Below are 20,768 nucleotides of genomic sequence, written 5' to 3'. Positions count from 1 at the left end.
TAACCACTATTAAAATGTGTATATATATGTCACCTTCAAGTGGATAGAGTGCAGAAATTTCTGAAGCAGCCAATCCATGCACGGCTAGTGAGTCAGATATATTCACACCATGTCTTCTTATTGTCCATTAAATGTTGGACCAATATATGAGCATATTATTTTTAAAAATACATTATTATTTGTACGTACTTAGATATTATTTGTACGTACTTAGATATCATTTGAAAGAATTTGAAATCTCTAGTAATCAATGCCATCCTTTCTTTTGGTCAGAAACCCAATATTTAATACTCCTTGCGTTCCATTTAAAAGATTCTTAATTATGTATAATAGACAAAACAAACATTATAGTAAATGTCATTTAGCTAAATTTGTTAAAAACGGATATTTTAAAAAAATAGTGACGCTACAACAACTTTCATTGAAATGAACTTAAACTATCCTTCTATTTCTGAATTTGATGTAATCTGATCTTTTGGAAATTATAGAATAGAAAGAAAGAAAAAACTTGAAAAAAAAAACTTTAACTTTTACGACGAAGCAACCTTTAGTGGGACTAGGACTAACATTCAGATTCAGATTCCAAAGAAATCGGTTTCGTAATAGATGATGCATGGTGGCTGATGACTTCAATGCCGTGCCACAGAGTTGAAGTGACATAATTTTTAGATCGGACCTAGTGGATATTATCAACTTGTACGTTGACTTCCATGCATGTGTGGTACTTTCATGCACACGAGCGCATGATCAGAATCAAACCTACACACAGCAGTTGAATTAACGATACATATAGGTATTAAAGACTTGTTAGCTACCTAGTTTTTGATTCCACACGTAACCTTATATATTTATGTGACAAATGGCTCTTGTAAAATTAGACAACTAATGATACAAATGGTTATGTTATCATTCTTAAACCAATATGACTTTTATAGCATGTCATCACTAGTACGTATATTACTACAAGTATGAAGTATTACAACTTTTTCGACAAGTCCTAATTAAGAAATGTTCTTTAACCAAGTTATGAGGAACCTTATTCACCACTCATAACTTATACCATAGACCATAGTTATGACAGAATTCAAAGTATCTAAGTTTACCAGACAAAGTTTTTGATGCTATTTCTTTTGTTAAAACTTGTGTAGACCAAGTTTTGTGGTCTTAATCTATGAGGGCTACAGGGACGTCACATATGAACATGCTCAAGAAATGACTCAGAAGCCTCATAGAAACCTTCATGATTTTGCTTAAAAAGTATAGAAAATTCTTGACTAATACATCTCAACATCATTATATATATGAGAATTGATAAAAAAAAAAAAATATATATTACACCTTGACAAACCGAATCAGACAAGGTTTTGTTCTTCTCAGGAGAAAAGTCAATAATAAAAGGGAAGAATAATCAAATAGTCAAGGTATAATATTAAAATAAGTTTTGGAGAAATATTTCCAAAGAGAATAATTCGTTTTAAAAGAATTTAATCAGTCAGAATTCAAGTGATATAGACTGTTATATAGTTTTTATTGGCTTACGACTACCAAATAGAAAAACTCAACACTCCTTATTGTCATCCACCCATTTGTCAAGAAAATCAATAAAAAGAAGAAGAAATAAAAAAGAACAATTCTAACTTATTATAGTATTTGACAATGTGGAAACGAAAAGTCCTCAACGAACACGAAAACTCTAAACTTGTTACTATATAATATTAGACAACTCTTCTCTTTTTTATGACAAAAATATATAAAAAAATTCTTCTTGACAGAAATTATTTAGGAGTTGGACAAGACAAGGAACAATAAAATTTAAATACGTAAATGGAGTAACAAGGCATTTTCATGGAGTATGATGATAACTAAATGCGAATAATTATCATTGTGAAAAGTTACAAACCGACGTGCGAAATCCTATATACTCCGTCCATATATGAAACAACTGAGAGAAATAAAATAATCCAAAAGTAAAAATACGCCAGACAAGTTTATATCTTTTTTGGAAAATATTTTAAAGTCAACCAAGATAATGAAGATTGATGTAACTTTACTTTTATCTTACTCGATTTGAACAACATGTGGTTGATAAAAAACAATTTATCTGCAAATGTTGTTTCATTAGAAATGTGTTTTAAGATTGTTACACATATATTTAAAAAAATTCAATTATCTATGTTACTTTTTATTAATATATTATATATTTTCTATTGGTTTATACATTAATATAATATGAATAAAACTGAAAATCTTATTATCAAACATATACATTGAAATGACAAAATGACACTTATTTTAAAACAAAATGCAAAAGATTACACTTAATACTCCTTCCGTTCTCTTATAAATGATGTTTTAAGCTTTTATTTTTGTTTTTAAATACATGATATTTTTAATTTTCAATGCAAAATTAATTATATAATTATATTATTTCTTAATAGGTGTGCATTTTTATAAAACATCAACTAAAGAAGAACGAAAAAAACCAAAAAAAACCTCAATTAATTTTTATTTGGACATTTAATACCCAATTGTTTTTGCTTAGAAGAAAAAGACATGAAGTAATAAAACTGTGCAATTTTATACGCAAACAATTAAATGTTATTATTTTCATACTCACGATCTCACAACAAAAATAAAATTACAATTTTATCCTTACCATCTCAATTAACTATTAATTTTTAGATTATATGACATTAATTTTAAAAATTACAAAATTATAAAATTAATGTCGTAAAATCTTAAAATTAATAGTTAATTAAAAGGGAATGTGACACTATGAGGCACTTTTAAGAAATGTTTTTCCGTTTTAGACACTTTTCAAAGTTTAGGCACTTTATCTTGTTTTTGCTGAGAAAATAGACAAAATTACCCTTGAGATTTTGTCTCTCTATTTTTCGTATCCATTCTCTCTCTTTCTCTCGCTTTATCAAAAAGAAAAAATCAAGAAAAAAAAACTTCAAAATTTACATTTTTTTACGCCATTAAAAAAAGAAAAAAGCTGTTTGAACGTTTGCAAAGAAGAAATCATCAGCTTCTTTCTTTCTTCCTTCTTCAATAAATCATCAGCTTTCTAGAAAAAGAGAGATTGATTGAACAATCAGATTCAACTTTATTTTTCCAGTTAATCAGATCTCCCGATTTCTCCGTGTCTGCTTTGATTAAGGAGAATTTTTCAGATAACCAACTTCAGAATATGAATCTGATTTTTATAAGAGAGGATCTGTTGGATTTAAAGAACTGCCATGGTAATATCAACACATATTCACATCCTCTTCGTTTTTTCCATTGTTTTCTGTTTTTGCTCTTAAATAATTTATTTTTCGATTCCATGAACCACCAGGTTGTAGATAAACCAAATTGGCCAATTCCAGTATTGAATTTTATATCCATTTGATCAGCTTGTTTGGTATCATATGATTTTGGTTCGATAAATTGATAATATCGTTGAACTTCTAAGTTAAGAGTATTTTACTTTGCATATGAGAATCAATTATTTCCACATAGTCACGTCTAAGTGGACATGTTATTATCAAAACTTCCAACACGATTTCATTATGTAAAAACTAATAATCATATAGGTCTCCAAAACACAAGAACAATCTGTAGACATTACTTTCAAACATCAACAAACTAAATCCAAGTAGATAATGATAGTTTGTGTCCATGATAACTTATCCACTTAAACTTGACCATATGGAGTAATGGTGAAACATGACAAACACTTGAACACAAATGATTCATGTTTAGAGCTTTCATCAATTATAATTTGAATGAATAAGAGTATCATTGGTGATGGAAGAATCACAACTTGGTCAAAACAAATCATACCAACACACAAAAGTTCATACATCAATGAATATCACCAATTTCACGAGTAGCGTCCATCTTTTGTTGACCACTAGTTCACTTGTTTATAGACACTCTCATCATTATGTGGGTTGATCACTTGTTTATAGACACATACGCTGCAAACAAAATGCGTGATTGTCCATTACGGATTGTCCAAATGTTGTAGTCCAATAGAGAACATCAAGTACTGAATTTCAAACAAACGGGGCAGAGAAGTTATCAAACATTATCACAGAATTATGAACAAGATCTCCAAACACTTGGAAGCTTTTAGTAAACCAAACCATTAATCTTTAGTTTTATAGGAGAAATAACCACACAAAAATCAAGGGATGCACTTCACTCCTCCATATCAAACCTAAAGAGATAAATGTGTCTCAATCAAATACTATATATGTGTAAATTGACGCTAATACTCTCCACTAGCAAAATCAAAGTCTGAATAAATCGTTCAAATCAATCCAATTGAGCAACTTTAACATCCAATTTCATCATAAGAGTTAAGCTTAGTTTATAGCTTCAATTCCAAACAATTTCAATTCCACAATCAATCAAATCCATAATCTCACAACAATTTTTCAAATTTCCGCAACATCGAAACTTCCTGCATCTCGTCACATCAAACTTTCCACTATACCGATTCTAGAAACTTCCAATAACATCAAAACCAGACTATGGCATAAACACGAAGAATCACGAAGCAAGACAAAAATAAACATGAATGGAGATGAGTAAACTCAAATCACCTTGAGTTTATGAACGACGACGACGTCAGAAGCGCCGGTGATGTTGATCAAACGGTCGATAACTTTCTAACTCATGTCGCCATAAGAAAGAAGATATGAACAATCAATTTGAGCGAGAAGCTTGGTTCACAACAATTGATTGATTGTGAAATTTTGTTTTTGGAGTGAGGAAGGAGAAAAGAAAAATGTTTTTGTTTTGTTGTTGTGAAATTGCCGTGAACCGATGGATTGAATTGGGGGAGATGGATTGAATTGGAGGGGGGGGGGGAGAGAGAGAGATGAATTGTATCGAGAAAGAGAGAGAATCGTAATAAGAAGAATTGTTAGCGTAAATGTAGGAGAGATATAGTTAAAGGGCAAATCGGGAATTTTGTCTAAGAAAAGTGCCTCCTACCTTAAAAGTGTCTAAATCGACAAATAACTTTTTTTAAAGTGTCTCACAATGTAATATTCTCTAATTAAAATGGTAACGGTAAAATTGGAATTTTATTTTTGTTGTATCTTCAGTATGAAATAACAACATTTTATTGTTTGGATATTAAATTGCACAATTTTATTACTTCGTATATTTTTCTTCCAACCAAAAACAATTGGGTATTAAACGTCCAAATAAAAATTAGTTGAGGTTTGTTTTAGGTATTTATAAAACTGAAGGACTGTATAAAAGATGGAAAAAACCCTTGACACCTCATTATATAGCAAAAATAAGAAAAACTGGCATATATAGCATCGTTAATTTGAATCTAGTTGGTATTAAAATAGTAAAGAATTATACATTAAATCAACAACGCAAACAAGACAAATCATTAGATTAAAAGGAAGATTACACAAAACTGCATTTTTCAACTAATTTTTACTAATATGATTTTGCGTCCATGCATTGCATGTAACGTATTATTGATTTTTTTTATAAAAAAAAAAAATAAATTGGTAAAAATGAACAAAGAAAATGTAAAATACTATTATCGGATTCACGGTACAGTGCGGAAGAAAGTAAAAAAACTTATGTGATAGGTAATTGTATGTGTGTTTTATTTTGAATAATTGCTGAAAATGCCTTTTCCACACTACCCTTTTTTAATTCTACCATTTTCGATTTGTCATTTTCATTTATACCCTTTTTAAATTTTTAATGACCATTTTACCCCTATTTGTAAATTGATTTAGGTTAACAAAATGATAAATTAATATTTTTTTGTCTAAAATATTCCAAAATTAATTTCCCGCCAAAAGTTTCCCGCCAAAAAACTTTCCGCCAAAAGTTTCCCGCCAAAATTAAATGAAAAAACATTTTTCCCGTAAATTTTTTTTTTTTGCGGAAAATAGATTTACAAGGGAGTTCAAAAGGGTTTTAAAAGTTTACAAGGGATTTTAAAAGGGATTTTAAAAGATTTACAAGAGATTTTAAAAGGGATTTTAAAAGGGTTTTAAAAGATTTATAAGGGATTTTAAAGGGATTTAAAAGACTTACAAGAGTTTTTAAGGATTTTTAAAGGGTTTAAAAGTGCTTTAAAAGATTTACAAGGGATTTTAAAACGGTTTTAAAAGATTTAAAAGACATTTTAAAGGGTTTTAATAGATGTACAAGGATTTTTAAAAAAATTTAAAATAATTTATAAGAAAACCTTTTAAAAACTTTTGTAAATTCTTTTAAAACCTTTGGTAAAGGTTCACAAGAGTTTTAAAATGGTTCAAAAAAGTTATAAATGTTTTAAATACTTACAAGTTTTTTTTAAGAGTTAAAAAATGCTTGTAAAGACTTTATAAGAGATTTAAAAGGTTTTAAATCCTTTTAAAACTCATAAAAAACTCTTGTAAATCATGTTTTACCCTTTTATAAGCTTTTAAAATCCTTGTAAATCATTCTATACCACTTACTTATCTTTTAAAAACGATTGTAAACCATGCAAACCCTTTTTAAAATTCCTTGTAAATCATTCTTTGACACTTACTTATGCTTTAAAAACGACTGTAAATCATGTTAACCTCTTTTAAAATCTTTTAAAATCCCTTGTAAATCATTCAATGCCACTTACTTATGCTTTAAAAACGATTGTAAACCATGCAAACACTTTTAAAATCTCTTGTAAATGATTTTATGTCACTTACTTATGCTTTTAAAACGATTGTAAATCATGTTTTACTCTTTTATAACCTTTTAAAATCTCTTGTAAATCATTTAATGCCACTTACTTATACTTAAAAAAACGATTGTAAATCTTGTAAAACTATTGTAAAAGGTTTTTAAATGATTTACAAAGGTTTAAAAAGGGGTTTTAAAGTATTTACATATGTTTTTAAAGACTTTATAAAGATTTTAAGAGGTTTTAAAATGATTTACAAGGGTTTTTAACAACTAGCAAAGCTTTTAAAATACTTTACAAGGTTTTTTTAAAGAGCTTTTAAAAAATTTACAAGGATTTTTAAAAGCATTTTTTTGGCTATTTACGAGAAAAAATTTTGGCGGAAATTTTTTGTTTTGGCGGGAATTTTTTTGTTTTTACGAGAAAAATAAATTTTGCGGAAAACTTTTGGCGGAAAAATTTCAGTTTCCAATTATATGTTCTTATTAGATGAGGGTAATTTGGTCATTTTGTTCAAAGAAAGGGGTATTTTGAAAAATGAACAACATAAAAGGATATTATTGCAAAATGGTAGTAAAAAAAAGGGTAGTTTTGCAAATCTCCCTTTTATTTTTGAGCGCCGGTTTGTATTTTGAAAGTACCGCAATGCGATATCTACATATACATTTTTGCAGTCATTTTAGCAAATAAATCCTCTACTTGAAACTTATATACAATGTCATGCCGCTGACATTTAATGTTTTAACAAACTTATTTTTAAATCTAAATATAAAAATCGATTATGTTACTAAATTTTAGGAAACTAAAATAAAAAGTCACAAAAATCATTTAAGTCTTCCCAAATCTAAACTACAATATACTACACATTAACATTTCTTTTAAGGGGATCAATTAGTATTCATCACCATGATTTGTCGTTTTAAATCATTTATTTTCAGTTAATAAAATGAATCAAATCTTATATTACAATATATGCTTCAATATTTTCATTAAGAAAATTAATAACGTAACATTTAAATTTTTTGAAACAATTAACATTTAACATCTAATTATTTCTCAATCCACATTTTCTATTTTAAATTTGCAATTGTACAAAATAATTATCACTTCGTAAAACTTTCAATTCTGATTTTTATTAAATTTTGTTCTTTTTGGCAAAAATAAATTGTACATGTATTAAGCTGATATTGCTGACTCAAATAATGTTAACAAAAGGCCCAAATTTAGGTTATTAAAATAACTAAAAATTTAGTTAAAAACACAAGTATATCAATCCCAAATTATGAGTAAACTAAGTATTTATATATAATAATTTTTACAAAAAATAAAATTATATATATTAAAAATTTTGAAGTGTTAGTAAATTAAGAATTTACAAAGAATGTCATCACATTAAAGTCAAAAACAGTTATTATTTTTAAATATTGTTCATATATTTGAACTTTATAAAACAATATTAATGTTTAAACTTATTAAAAAAATTAAAATATCATGAGACGAGAAATATAGCGGGACGAGTTTGGATTGATATGAAATATAGCGGGACAAGTTTGAATTGATATGAAATATAGTAGAACGGGTCTGGATTATTATTTTATCATCACTAATTTTTTGAAGTTACAACGTTAATATAAAATATATAACTTTAATACTAAATTAAAAACCATAAATTTTAATATTATTATATATATAAATAAAACATTTACCCCGTGGTGGGTTAAATCCTAGTATTTTACATGTTTTGAAAAAGAAAAAAAAAGTTGTGATTTCGATTTAGGAGGTGTATAGTTTCAATTCGTATGGACGATAACAAAAGTATATATTGATACTATGTAATAATGTGTATTATAGTTTCATATACTTATATTTAATCAAAATAAGGAGGTTTTAAAAAAAATTGGGAAACAATTGTATAGATAATGGGGGTGATTAGCAAGAGATTTTCAAGGCTTCAAATGGATTCTAAAGCCTTCGCATTTTTTTTTTTTTTTGCCAATCAGATTTCGGTGAATTAGGTGTATAACCAAAACAACAAAAGAAATTAAGAATATAGCATGTTAAAGTGAGAAATGAAGCGAGTAACCATTTAGTCTTCATTATGACGAAAATACTCTTTTTGGATGTGAAAAGCTGCGAGGAGAGAAACTAGGAGCCACGTAGGTGATTTTTTTTTTTTTCATCTCAATGTATAGTGGATTCGTGGTTAGCTTTTTAAAAATAGCTATAAATATCTTCCAATATGAAAAAATGGTTGTAAGTCATACACATTCCATTTATATAAAACACACAAAATAAAATAGTGGAGATAATTGATAATGACTATTAATTTTAGTTGTAAAAAATTTCGCTAAAAACATTTTTCAAGCATGAATTAATTCAAAATCAAGAATTTATGTTTTAACTATTTATATTGAAAAGAATAAATATGTCAAATTTTTGAGAAATAGATGTGTTCAATTTTTTTAAAAAACTATACCCTAAGATACTATATAGGGAACCCAAAAGATAAATTAAACGCATGTTAAATATGTAACATTTTATTTTAAACGATACAATAAATAAGATTTAAAATATCAAGTTAAATGTATGTAGAAAAAAGGACTATATATCATAAAAATACAAGGAAATTATTTTGTAAACTTGTTTATGGATAATTAAAATATAATTAAATATTTTTGACATAACTTTTAATTTTCTATAATCAAATCGAATATTCACTCATAACAATGAAAAAGAAACATGCAATCTAGTAATTAGTAATTATTCAAAATAATAGTATAGTATTAACTTAAACAGTATATATAGTTTGTGATAATCTTAGTTAAATATTTGTTTAGTGTTAAATTTGTTTATAAAAATTCCAAATCAAATAAAGTTCTATTGATTACATGGCTAATTCCACAACGACAATAGTATAATACATTCACGTTATTTAGCTGATTTGGAAACCCAATCGAGATAAAAGAAATGAAGCAGTCAGAGTAGTCATGAGAAATACAGAATTGTGTATATATTATATAAAATATGCCAAATATCACTGTTTTTCTTTTCTCAATGGTTACTTGTTGAATTATAAAGTTTTTGATGGTTATACACTGCAATTTCCCATCAGATTTTTATCACTTCTTTTTTGAAGTTTTTAAAGCCTTTTTTTTTTCTTTCTTTCCCTTCTTTTTTGAAAGTCAGGTAAATGAGGCTTTCAAACAAATATTATTAAAAAAATTTCTTTTTCTTCTCCAAACATAATTAAAAACTCTCTACAAATCACATATACTTTTTTTTCAAAACGTTTTTGATAAATTAATTATTATCAATTTTCTATCTTTCTTTTAAGATCCATTTCACTAATAATAATTTTAATAAGAGTTAGATGTCATTTCATTATCATTCATAAATTTGTTGATTTTTTGATAAGTCAAAATATCATTCAAAATAGTTTTGAGAAAAAAAATTAGGCATAAGAATTATTCAAGATAAGTATTTTAATTATTTCAATCTTTTAATTTGAACACACAAATAGTTTCCATAATTTTTCAAGCTTACAAATCAAATAACTATACATCACCATCATCATCTTCGATTAAGATTGAGGTTAGCACTCGTGATTTCAAATCTATTATTAGTTTCTTCTTTATCAATTTTTTGGTGCTAGTATAAATTAATCAATTGATCAATGTAAGTTCCATTAAAAAGTTAAAGTTTCGGAAAAAAAAAACACAAAGCCTAAAATTCTATACGGAACAAGGAATAGTTTTTAAAGTTTACATGTTAATTAGAATTTTGAAAGAAAAAGTTCTACATCCTCCATAGATCAAATAATAATATGTGTTATAAATTAAATACAAAAATAAGAACTAAATAATTGTTGATAATTTGTTATATGTCTACGTTTTATAAATTATCATGTTTGAGTAATCTTTAAATTTCAAGATAATTTTAAGTAAAATAACAGAAATTAATTTATGCGAAAATATTAATACAATCAATGGTTTAAACAGCTATAACCAAACAAAACTCCAAATACATAACTAAATTATTATTCTCATTACTAGCTTTTAACTAGCCAGACAACTATATGCTTTGTAGTTTGTTCAAGATAAAAATACATCAAATCTATATGAAGTTTGTATGTGAGCACATTGTATTTCTTAGGCAAATATGGGTTCGATCAAGATTTATTTTTGGGAGTACCAAAAGCAAGCATGACGCCATTATGAACATAAATTATAGAATTCTACAAAAAGCCGCCTAACTTTAAATGGATATGATAGATTCTTTATGGTATAACATACTTGCCATTACATTTTATCCTCATTCTCTTCCATAAGCAAAAGCTCCTATCATGATGATTCCTACAATGTATTGGTGGTGTGGGTAGTCAAGATCATCATTTTTAAATTAGGGGTTATAAAGCAACATTACTATTTATGTTTATATGAATTTCTATATTCTACAAAGATGCATACAAAGATTTAAGAATAGTTTTTATTGCTTAATGGAAGTGGAGAGAAAGTATAGTAGATATGATTAGTATTATAGAGTAGTGATATTCAAAGGTGAATGTGGGGTTTTGCTTCTTACAACTTCACTACCTATATATATACTTGTTGAAGAACCCACAAGAAATGACCCTTTCTAAAAGGTTATCTTGGCCCCGAGGGGTAATCGTTTTCGATAAGGGAATTGGAATAGGGGATGAGCCAGTCAGTGCCAGCATGAGGATAGGCTTGATAGTTAAAATCATGTATTGGCATCTCCTCCTTTTGCCATTCTTCCCATCTCTCAGCTAAACCATCTCCTTCCAGCATTCTCACTACTTCTGACATCTTTGGACGTTCCATTGCAGAACTTTGAGTGCAGAGCAGAGCCATTTGTATCAGCTGCTCCACTTCTGTTTCCACGTACTTTCCTTCGAGTTCTGCATCCACAAGGCTTTCCAACTTCTTCTCTTTCAAAACCTCTTTCACCTAATCACACCCAGAAAAGAAACACTCCTCTTTATTGCAAAATAACAGTTTTGAACTCAAAAATATGATCGGGAACTATTAAAAACATACCCAGTCGAGTAACATGATATCATCATCATTTGCAAGCCGAGCAAGATCGAAAGCCTTTTGTCCAGTGATGAGCTCGAGAAGCATGACCCCGTACCCAAAAACATCAGTCTTCTCAGAAGATTTTCCTGTCGAGAGGTACTCGGGCGCTATATGGCCAATCGTACCCCGTACAGCAGTTGTCACATGGGAGTCGTTATAATTCATTAATTTTGCTAGCCCAAAATCTCCAACAACAGCTTCAAACTCTTCATCTAACAGTATATTTGCAGCTTTCACATCCAGGTGAATGATCTTTTGGTCGCAATGATCGTGTAAATATGCGAGCCCCCTTGCTGATCCCAGAGCAATATGCTTTCTTTTTGGCCAGTCAAGGGCTGGATTGCCTTCAGGACGCTCTATAATAGAAAATCAAAGATAAGATACTTACCAACTGACCAATCACAAACCAGTCAAAACAAAACAAAAATATATGACAAATAACCTTTAGGACAAAGAATGTGGTACCTCTTAAACAAGAAGCAACACTTCCATTAGCCATGTAGGGATAAACAAGTAATCTTTCAGTTGGAGTCATGCAAAAGCCACGAAGCCGAAGCAAGTTCCTATGAACGGCCATACTGATCATCTCAACTTCGGTTTGAAACTGCAGTTCCCCACCCTTGGTACGTTCTTCATTTAGCCGTTTCACAGCCACTAGAGTGTCATCAGCTAAACGTCCTTTATACAATATACCAAAACGTCCTTTGCCCAATACATTTCTTTTGCTAAATTTCTCTGTAGCAACTAGCAGTTCACGCAAGGAGAACCTTTTAAATTGTCCTAAATAAACCTCTGGGTCTTCTTCAGCTGCAAAATTTGGTTCACCAAAACGAGATTAAAATCAGCCGAAGAAGCTTCAATGGGAAAATAAATGAAGAGAGTTGACTAACCAGGTACATCAAGAAAGTGACCCTGCAGTTTTCTTCTCAGCCACCAAGCAAGCGCAAATAGAAGTGCTGCACCCGCAGCAACTCCCACTACTATTGCTGCAGACGTTCCTGAGATAAACACAAAGCTTCTTAGCACAGAAATTATTCACACTTGTGTGATATATTGAAAAGTTTTCAAGGGAAAAATTACTGATGCATCAACCAAGTGGAATGTTTGACCAAAAGTGAAAGAGCTAATACATTTTTCAGATCAAAGACCTTCAAAAGTGTCAAATATATCTTCATGTCCCATGCTACCCACATAATTTCCGTAAACACTTTCTTTTCTTACAGTGTCAATTAACCCTTGTTACTTTACCAAACTAGAGAGTTCATCATTGTTCTGCTTCAGCAGACTGGCGAGTTCAACTGAATGTCTCACTTGTCTTATTCAACACCAACCAATGGAAAATGATATCAAAATGTTGCCTTTTTTTTTAATAAGCAGTTTATCAATCTTAGCAGAGACATGACAAACCTTAATGTGAAAATGCCATACTTTACAAGCACCCAACCATTAAATAAAAAAATGTGGAACGAAACTCGACAAGATATACATCAAATAAAATGAAAACCTGAAGGTGATGGTGAAGGAGATGCAGGTCGCGGCCTTAATTTATTATTGGCAAAACTGCAGATAACTTTCAGGCAATAAGTAATTTATTCTGACCACTCCATCACGAATGAAACTAAGAATAAGAAGGAAAACCTCATAGAAGTGAACTGCGAAAAGGAACCATTAACAGGAATATCTCCACTGAGCCGATTGTTTGAGATATCACTGCATTTCAGGATGATAACATTTTTGTCATAACTCAAGATTGCACCATATATAATTCAGGAGAATAAAAGTTATACTCACAGAACATCCAGCGGCAGAGCAGTCAAAGACCTTGGAATTTCTCCAGATAAGCTGTTGTTATAAAGACGCCTAACCAAATACATTACAGCAGGATCCCATGTCAACAACATTAACCACTAAAGAGTTCAAATGACAAACAACACGTTTGATCTATAAAAATAATGTTATCCAACTGCATAGAACTTGTAGGGCAATGACTGAATTTGTTTAAAGAATTTGTACACTTAGCCTCTAACTACTTCTGAAACATTCACTCTACACATGTACACTGAAGTTTTTGGTTAGAAGATTCGACGGTCTCTCTTTCGATAGGACCCGGTCTTGGATTCTATCGAAACCTAAGGAAGGTTATCATCAAATGTCTCCTTACAGAAACGAACTAATGACATACAACTAAATTCATTAACTCAATAGCTTCAAGCCTTCCCCTAAGGATCACAATTTGACAGAGGACTGTGCTCACAAGGCCAAGGAGTGTGAATTCTTTATAGGTGATGTAATATATTCCAAGGGTAATATTTTACTAAAGAATTCAGAATTCTTTTACTAGATGAAATAATTTACCAGAAAACACTGCTACCCTAAACAACCCTCTCCCCGGAAATAAGTACATTAGATTGTGACACGGTCTTGAATGTTAGACGCAATAGTTTTATAGCAAAGAAAAATACAACCAAACTTCGAAACTGTAAACAATAAAGCTGCGTATTGAAGGGGTTAATAGAAGAAGGAGAGAGTACATACAAGAAGCGGAGTTTTCCTAGTTTGCCAAGAGAGGAAGGGATGGGACCGCTTATGTTGTTTGCAAAAAGGTCCAAGCTTACTAGTTCCATCAAGTCGCCAAGCTCCTCAGGTATCTCCCCAGTAATATTATTGTTAAAAAGTTCCCTGTCATTAAGATTTGCTTAATTATATTTCTGATTAGAGAGAATTCGTCAATAGGAAATATCTTAAACTAGCAAAAATCCATGTTACAGAAAACATTATGCAATATGTAACAAACAAGATACATAATTAGCAATCAGAAAATAAGATGAAGCATACAAGTACTGCAAATTTGGAAGCTGAGCAAGCTGTGGCACCAGTTCTCCAGATAGATTAGCACTCCCCAGGTCACTGAGCAGTAAAAGGCTTGAATCATTCAGTTATAAAACCAGCAGAGAGAGAGTGAAAGAAACTTACAGACGAGTAACACTGTTTTCAGTATTGCAAGTAACATGAAACCATGAACATGGAGTAACGTGAGTGGCATTCCAGCTTTGGAGTATATTGTTTGTATGGTCACCTGATGATAAACTGCTTCTTAGAGCAATGAGAGCATCAACTGTAAAAAAAACAAAGTTGTTGCCTTTACATCAACAAGGGATCAAGGGAATAAAGTTGTTGCCTTTACAAAATTGCAAACAAAAAAAAGTCTCTCTTTTGAAACCCGAATGAGAAAATTCAAATGAAGAAGAAAGAAACCTTGTGTTTTTCCGGTGACTCTGGAAACAAAATCGAGAAATAGAATCAGCCAAATAAAGCCACGGGATGATCCATGTTCCATTTTCCACTTCTAAGACTAAAAGCAAAGTCATGAGAATTGAGAACTAGCAAGGTTTTTAAACCCAGTCAATGAATCGAAATCACCATTGACTAAGAGAAGCAATACACACGTTATCGAGCTTTGACCAATTTTGGAATTTGGAACTTTGGGTTTCTCAAACATGGAGAATGCTCTGCTACTTGCAAAAAAACGAAAGTGATGCTGATAATATCCGGATCCAGAATTGGGTAAATGGGCCGAGGCTGGGCCATTAGATACTTATCTCAACTTTTAAAGTTCTATTTTTCTAAAAGTGAGGTAAGTGATTTATTGTGACTGTAAGACTAATTTATTTTACTAGATAATAATTAATGTTTTTTTCAGATTCGAAATTGTGAATTTATATTTTACTAGATGTTATTGTAGTAGAAAAAATACATTTTTATTTTATTCTTGTTAAATATTTATTTTAGTTAGATAATTGTTGGTGTTGTTGTGTAGTACACAATTTTATTTAATCTTTCATAATACAGTGTTGGATAAAAAAAAATCTGTTTTTAAGTTTGTTTAAGATTTTTTTTTAAAATAGTTATAGTTATGTGGTAGACAATATTATTATATTTTTAATATACTAATAATAATGTAAGTTGTTAAAATATTTTGTATTTGATTATTTTGCATATAAAATTATAAATATGTGGATTACGTTGATTATTCATTTGCAAATAATTGTTACAATTGAATTTAATGTCTTAATGAATTTGCAAACATATGGGCAAATGCTAAAGTTTTATAATCAAATTTATAAACGTTTTAGGATATCAAACCTCATTTAAATAATTTTATTTGAAGAACGAGGGGGTTGCCTAACCCGATACTTGTGAGTTTTGACCCGATGATCAAATAAAATCTTAGTCATTGGTTTTTGGCCAGTTTTTAAATGGGAAAAATGTTGTTTAATCCCCCAACTTTCAAAAAATGGCCAATCAATACGTCAACTTCGTAGGAGGCCATTTAAAACATCAACTTACAGTTGACTAACATTTAAAACATGAACTTTGCGTTGACTAGGCCTAATAAAACACGACGTTAAATCAATTAACAGATCCATTAGACGAGGTTAAGAACCGTTATCATCTCTCTGTTTGTGAAGAAACGACGACGTTTTAGGCGTAATTGATAACCCAATTAGGGATTTGTCGAGAAGAAATCCTCAAATCGAATTCATCCCCAAATCAAAAACAAACCCTAATTTATCTCCAACGATCTTGAAAGTGTGTTCGTGGATGCCATTAGTTAGAATTCCCAGATTTGCAACTCATTTCTTCAGCTTTTGATGGAGAATTTAGAGAAGAAGAAGAGAATTAGGGAATTAGGGATTTGAAGTATTTGATTTGGGGATTTTCGACAAACAATCGGGTTATCTATTAAGCTTTAAAACGTCGTCGTTTCTTCACTAACAGAGAGATGATAACAGTTCTTAACGTCGTCTAATGGATCTGTTAATCGATTTAACGTCGGTCTTATTAGGCCTAGTCAACGCAAAGTTCGTGTTTTAAATGTTAGTCAATTGTAAGTTGATGTTTTAAATGGCCTCCTACAAAATTGACGTATTGATTGGCCATTTTTGGAAAGTTGGGGGATTAAACGACATTTTTCCCGTTTTTATATCATGACCATCTGTTTTAAATGGGTCAATTTTGAAAGTTATTTTACCCACAATTTGATTAAATCGAGGTCGTTCTTTTGTCTCTGATGTTCAAGTCGCCACTGTTGGTTTTTTATTTTTATCTAGCAAATATAGATGGTGTTCTTGTTTGATTTGTTCTTATATAGGCAAAAAAGTTCAAAGTTTTGTGCTAACTATGAATCTGAAATAAGTCATCATGGACAATTATAAAGAGGACAAATCAAATCATTATTTTATCTCTAACCGAATTATAAAATATAACAAATAGAGCAAGACCATTAAATCAATCTTAAAACTACCTTTTCTGATAAAATCATTGACGATATCTTACAACAAAAATAAAAATCTGATTCAACGTAATAAAAAACAATAAAGATATATTTATCAAAAAACGTAATCAAACCGTTTTATTAAATATTGCCTAAAACTAACAAATCTATATTTATCAAAAATTCAGAAAATTAAAAAGGTATCAAATCACTATTTGATCTCTAACTGAATTATAAATAGAACAAATATAGCAAGATAAATAAACCAATCATTAAACAAATTTTATATATACAATATAATAGATAAAATCTTTCAAAAAAATAGAAAATCTACTTCAAATTTTTAATTTACAACTTAATCAAAGCCATTACAGATTGGAATGGTAAGGAAAATCTTTGTTACTAATATTTTTGCCTAAAAACTAACTAATCAATATTTTTATATATAAAAAAAATAGAAATTAAAACGGTAATTGAAAAAAATAATTCAAATCGCCATAAATTTGTTCAAATCTACAACAAGATAAATCATAGATCCATTCTACAATGATCCCTGCTGGCTTTAACGTAACTTTTGTACAAAATCTGATCAACAATAATAATAAGCTTGAACTTCAACTTAGGTTTTTCGGGCGTACAATGAAACTCTTTTATCTCAATGAGTGAGATATAAATTAGAAATCCATATCATTTTAATGTAACTTTCCACTCCTCGTTATTTCCCCTTGAGATCTTGTGCTTCCCAAAAATGAAGACCATTTATCATACCAAAACATCTAAGAAGCTGGTAAACTTAAACAGACATATGGTCTAATTCTTTGGGCAGTGGTATGTAAACCTCCTGCATAAGAAAACAATACGATATACACACTAACAATAACTGAAATTGATACTTAAAATGTTATTTAACTTTTACTGCTTACACTTCCAATATTTTCAAAGGACTCAAAAAATGAAATAACAAAAGCAACATGCGATCGGTTAAGGCAGCGAAGTAACTCTTTGTTAAACTGGTAAGATTTTTATAGTCTTCTACTCTATGAACAATCAGATCCACTACTTTGAATGTTAACGCATAAATCAAATTAACAAAATTGAAAAACAAATATGACGTCAATTTTAAAAAACTCCAAATTTAGCAATAACTATACATTAATATATCTCTACAACTTCATTTGCAAGTCATCACCAAACACATAGTTCTAAATCAAAACCCAGATAAATTTAAAATTTAGCAACAACGGGAGGAATTTACGAATTTGCATAATCAAAAATGAGAAGCGATCAACACCAAACTCATATATCTAAAGCATATAACAGAATCAAAAACCCAGAAACAAAATCAAGAGACCTAAATAAAAAGAAAATATTACTTTTTGTTTTTCTCCACCACTTCAAAGCTATAGAGATTCAGAGTCAAGTTTAAAGCGTACTTCGGATCTATAGAAATTCAAAGATTTAGAGTCAGATTAATCAAAACATCAAGCCAAATTTCAATGGATAATGAAGAAGTTGGTTAATGCGTACTTCGAAGCTATAGAGATTCAGAGAACCGAGTTTCTTGGTTTTGATCAAGTAACGGTTGGTTAATTATTAGCACTATATATAAGATCCATAACTCGCAATTTTGGTCAAGTAAAGAATTTCTTGGTTTGATCAAGTAATGGTTCTAACATAACATGTATATAAAATCTTTAACACGCTAGAAAAATAAATGGATCTTATGTAATTTGACTGTTTATTCTTAATAATGAACTGAATTAGTTTGGTCTTTGGAATATTTCTAATGGCTTTGGTTAGTAATATTAAACAGAGAGCAATGTTATTTTTTTTTAAAGGAACTTTCGTAATATTAATATATGGGAAAAATGTCGAAAAAAGCTTGAACTTTCAAAATTTGGGATAAAAAAACATGAACTTTCAAAATGCCATAAAAATTCTAAACTTTGCTTTGACTTTTTGAAAAATGACCAAATTTCGTTGACCAGGCCGCTTCAGGCATAACGTTAATTTTCCGTTAATGGAACGATAACAGAATTGACTTTCCGTTAATAGTTTCCGTTGAACCAAACGACGTTGTTTTAAATTCACTAAGAAAAAAAATTAAGTACTTTAGGGAATCAAACAATTATTTTTTTTAGTGAATTCAAAACGACGTCGTTTCGTTCTACGAAGACTGTTAACAGAAACTTAACTCTGTTATTGTTCCGTTAACGGAAAATTAACGTCATGTCCGAAACGGCCTGGTCAACGAAAGTTGGTCAGTTTTCAAAATGTCAAAACAAAGTTTAGGATTTTTATGGCATTTTGAAAGTTCATGCTTTTCTCGTCCAAAATTTGAAAGTTCATGATTTTTTCGACATTTTTCCCATTCATATATATATATATTTAGCTAATTTTTTCTAATAACAAATTAGAGAGACTTGTAAACGACTTTGCAACATCTCATTTCATTGTAAAAGCTTTTCTTCATCTTGGTTCCTTTGGACTTTGGTGTTCCAGGCAACAATTTTTCACGTCTGGCGTAAACAAAATGACAGACGATATAAGCACATATTCCGACTAGTTGATCACCTTATTCAGGTCATAGAAAAGATGATCCACAATAAAGTGATTTCACTTCAATATCATGAGACTCCCCAACTTGCCCATCCACTTCAACTTGCCCATCTATTCTTTTATATCTTTGTACATAAACAGTTTTATGTATATCAATAAATTTGACAATTTCATAACGAAAAAAAAAAGAATTTAAACAAAACAAATTTGAATTAGAGGTTCAAAATAATAATATGAATCCAAAAAGAATTTCCGCTACTCGAGTTCAAATTGTTTTGACTAGTACTAGAATTTAACCCGTGGTACACCACGAGACGATGCTCTTTTCCTAAAATTAATAACTTTTAAAATTTAATAATTATGTATTCTATAGAAAAGTTTTCAAAATTTATTATTTTTATAAGACATAAATATATTTTATAGTTTACAATTGTTATTGAGTAACGGTATACCACGAGCCAATTTTTCTTTATACAATCTTATCTAAATTAGGCTGATTCGATTTGTCTACCATTGGTAGTGTTAAAACATTAAGAAAATGAAAATTTAACCAGTATTGAAGTGGCGGATTAATGATATTTTAAAAAATTGTTAATGTAAATTTAAACTCATAAGGCAAAATTACCTCGGCCCGCAATATATTGTGTCCCGTGTTATTTTTTCTATATGTTCAAATGTTCATAATATTAGAGTTTTTATTGATTTTAAATATATTAATTCTAATATGTAAGACTTTTTTAAAATTAAAAATTAAAAATTTCCGCTAAAATTAAACAACTTACTAAAAACCGAATACAAACTTTTAAATTTGGATGCTTGTTAAGTTACACTTCTTGCTCATTCCAATTTGAATTCATATATGACTACGAATCATTGTCTAAACATTTTAGCCGATATAGGACGTGGAAGACACATTTTTTACTAGTTGGAAAATATATGTCTATTTTAAAATTTTGAATCACAATATATGCAAAAAAAATGGAGATTTTTCTTAACTCTATTTATTATTTGATGATTCAAAATAGCTTCCAAAATAATCAATCAAAGATGATAGGAAAATTACGGAATTGTGTTTTTCGCCAAACCATGTTTTCCTGCAAAAACAATAAAGTAATGTTTTTCCCGCTAACATCGGAAGATCTTATTTTTCACCAAAATA

General features: G+C 29.6%; 1 protein-coding gene across 4 annotated transcripts; it reads right to left on the bottom strand.

The window, feature by feature from the left end:
- Positions 1 to 11,034: 11,034 nt before the first annotated feature.
- SERK5 (somatic embryogenesis receptor-like kinase 5) lies at positions 11,035 to 15,285 on the bottom strand. Of its 4 annotated transcripts, NM_001335399.1 has the most exons (12): positions 15,196 to 15,283; positions 15,031 to 15,127; positions 14,749 to 14,890; positions 14,611 to 14,682; positions 14,311 to 14,454; positions 13,567 to 13,635; positions 13,414 to 13,485; positions 13,280 to 13,335; positions 12,666 to 12,773; positions 12,241 to 12,582; positions 11,737 to 12,131; positions 11,149 to 11,646 (listed from the first exon to the last, which is right to left on the bottom strand). In NM_001335399.1, the coding sequence occupies exons 2-12, from the start codon at positions 15,110 to 15,112 to the stop codon at positions 11,323 to 11,325; spliced, it is 1,806 nt and encodes a 601-aa protein (NP_001318220.1). In that variant the 5' UTR covers positions 15,113 to 15,127; positions 15,196 to 15,283; the 3' UTR covers positions 11,149 to 11,322. The 4 variants fall into 4 exon arrangements, with proteins under 4 accessions (NP_179000.3, NP_001324219.1, NP_001318220.1 ...); NM_126956.4 differs by having other exon boundaries at positions 11,035 to 11,646; positions 15,031 to 15,285; NM_001335400.1 differs by having other exon boundaries at positions 11,035 to 11,646; positions 14,611 to 14,890; positions 15,031 to 15,285.
- Positions 15,286 to 20,768: the final 5,483 nt, after the last annotated feature.

The sequence above is a fragment of the Arabidopsis thaliana genome, chromosome 2 (assembly GCF_000001735.4).
Source record: "Arabidopsis thaliana chromosome 2, partial sequence".
Taxonomy (NCBI): domain Eukaryota; kingdom Viridiplantae; phylum Streptophyta; class Magnoliopsida; order Brassicales; family Brassicaceae; genus Arabidopsis; species Arabidopsis thaliana.
The sequence above is the reverse complement of the archived record's forward strand: the minus strand, read 5'-3'. Positions and strand labels throughout refer to the sequence as shown.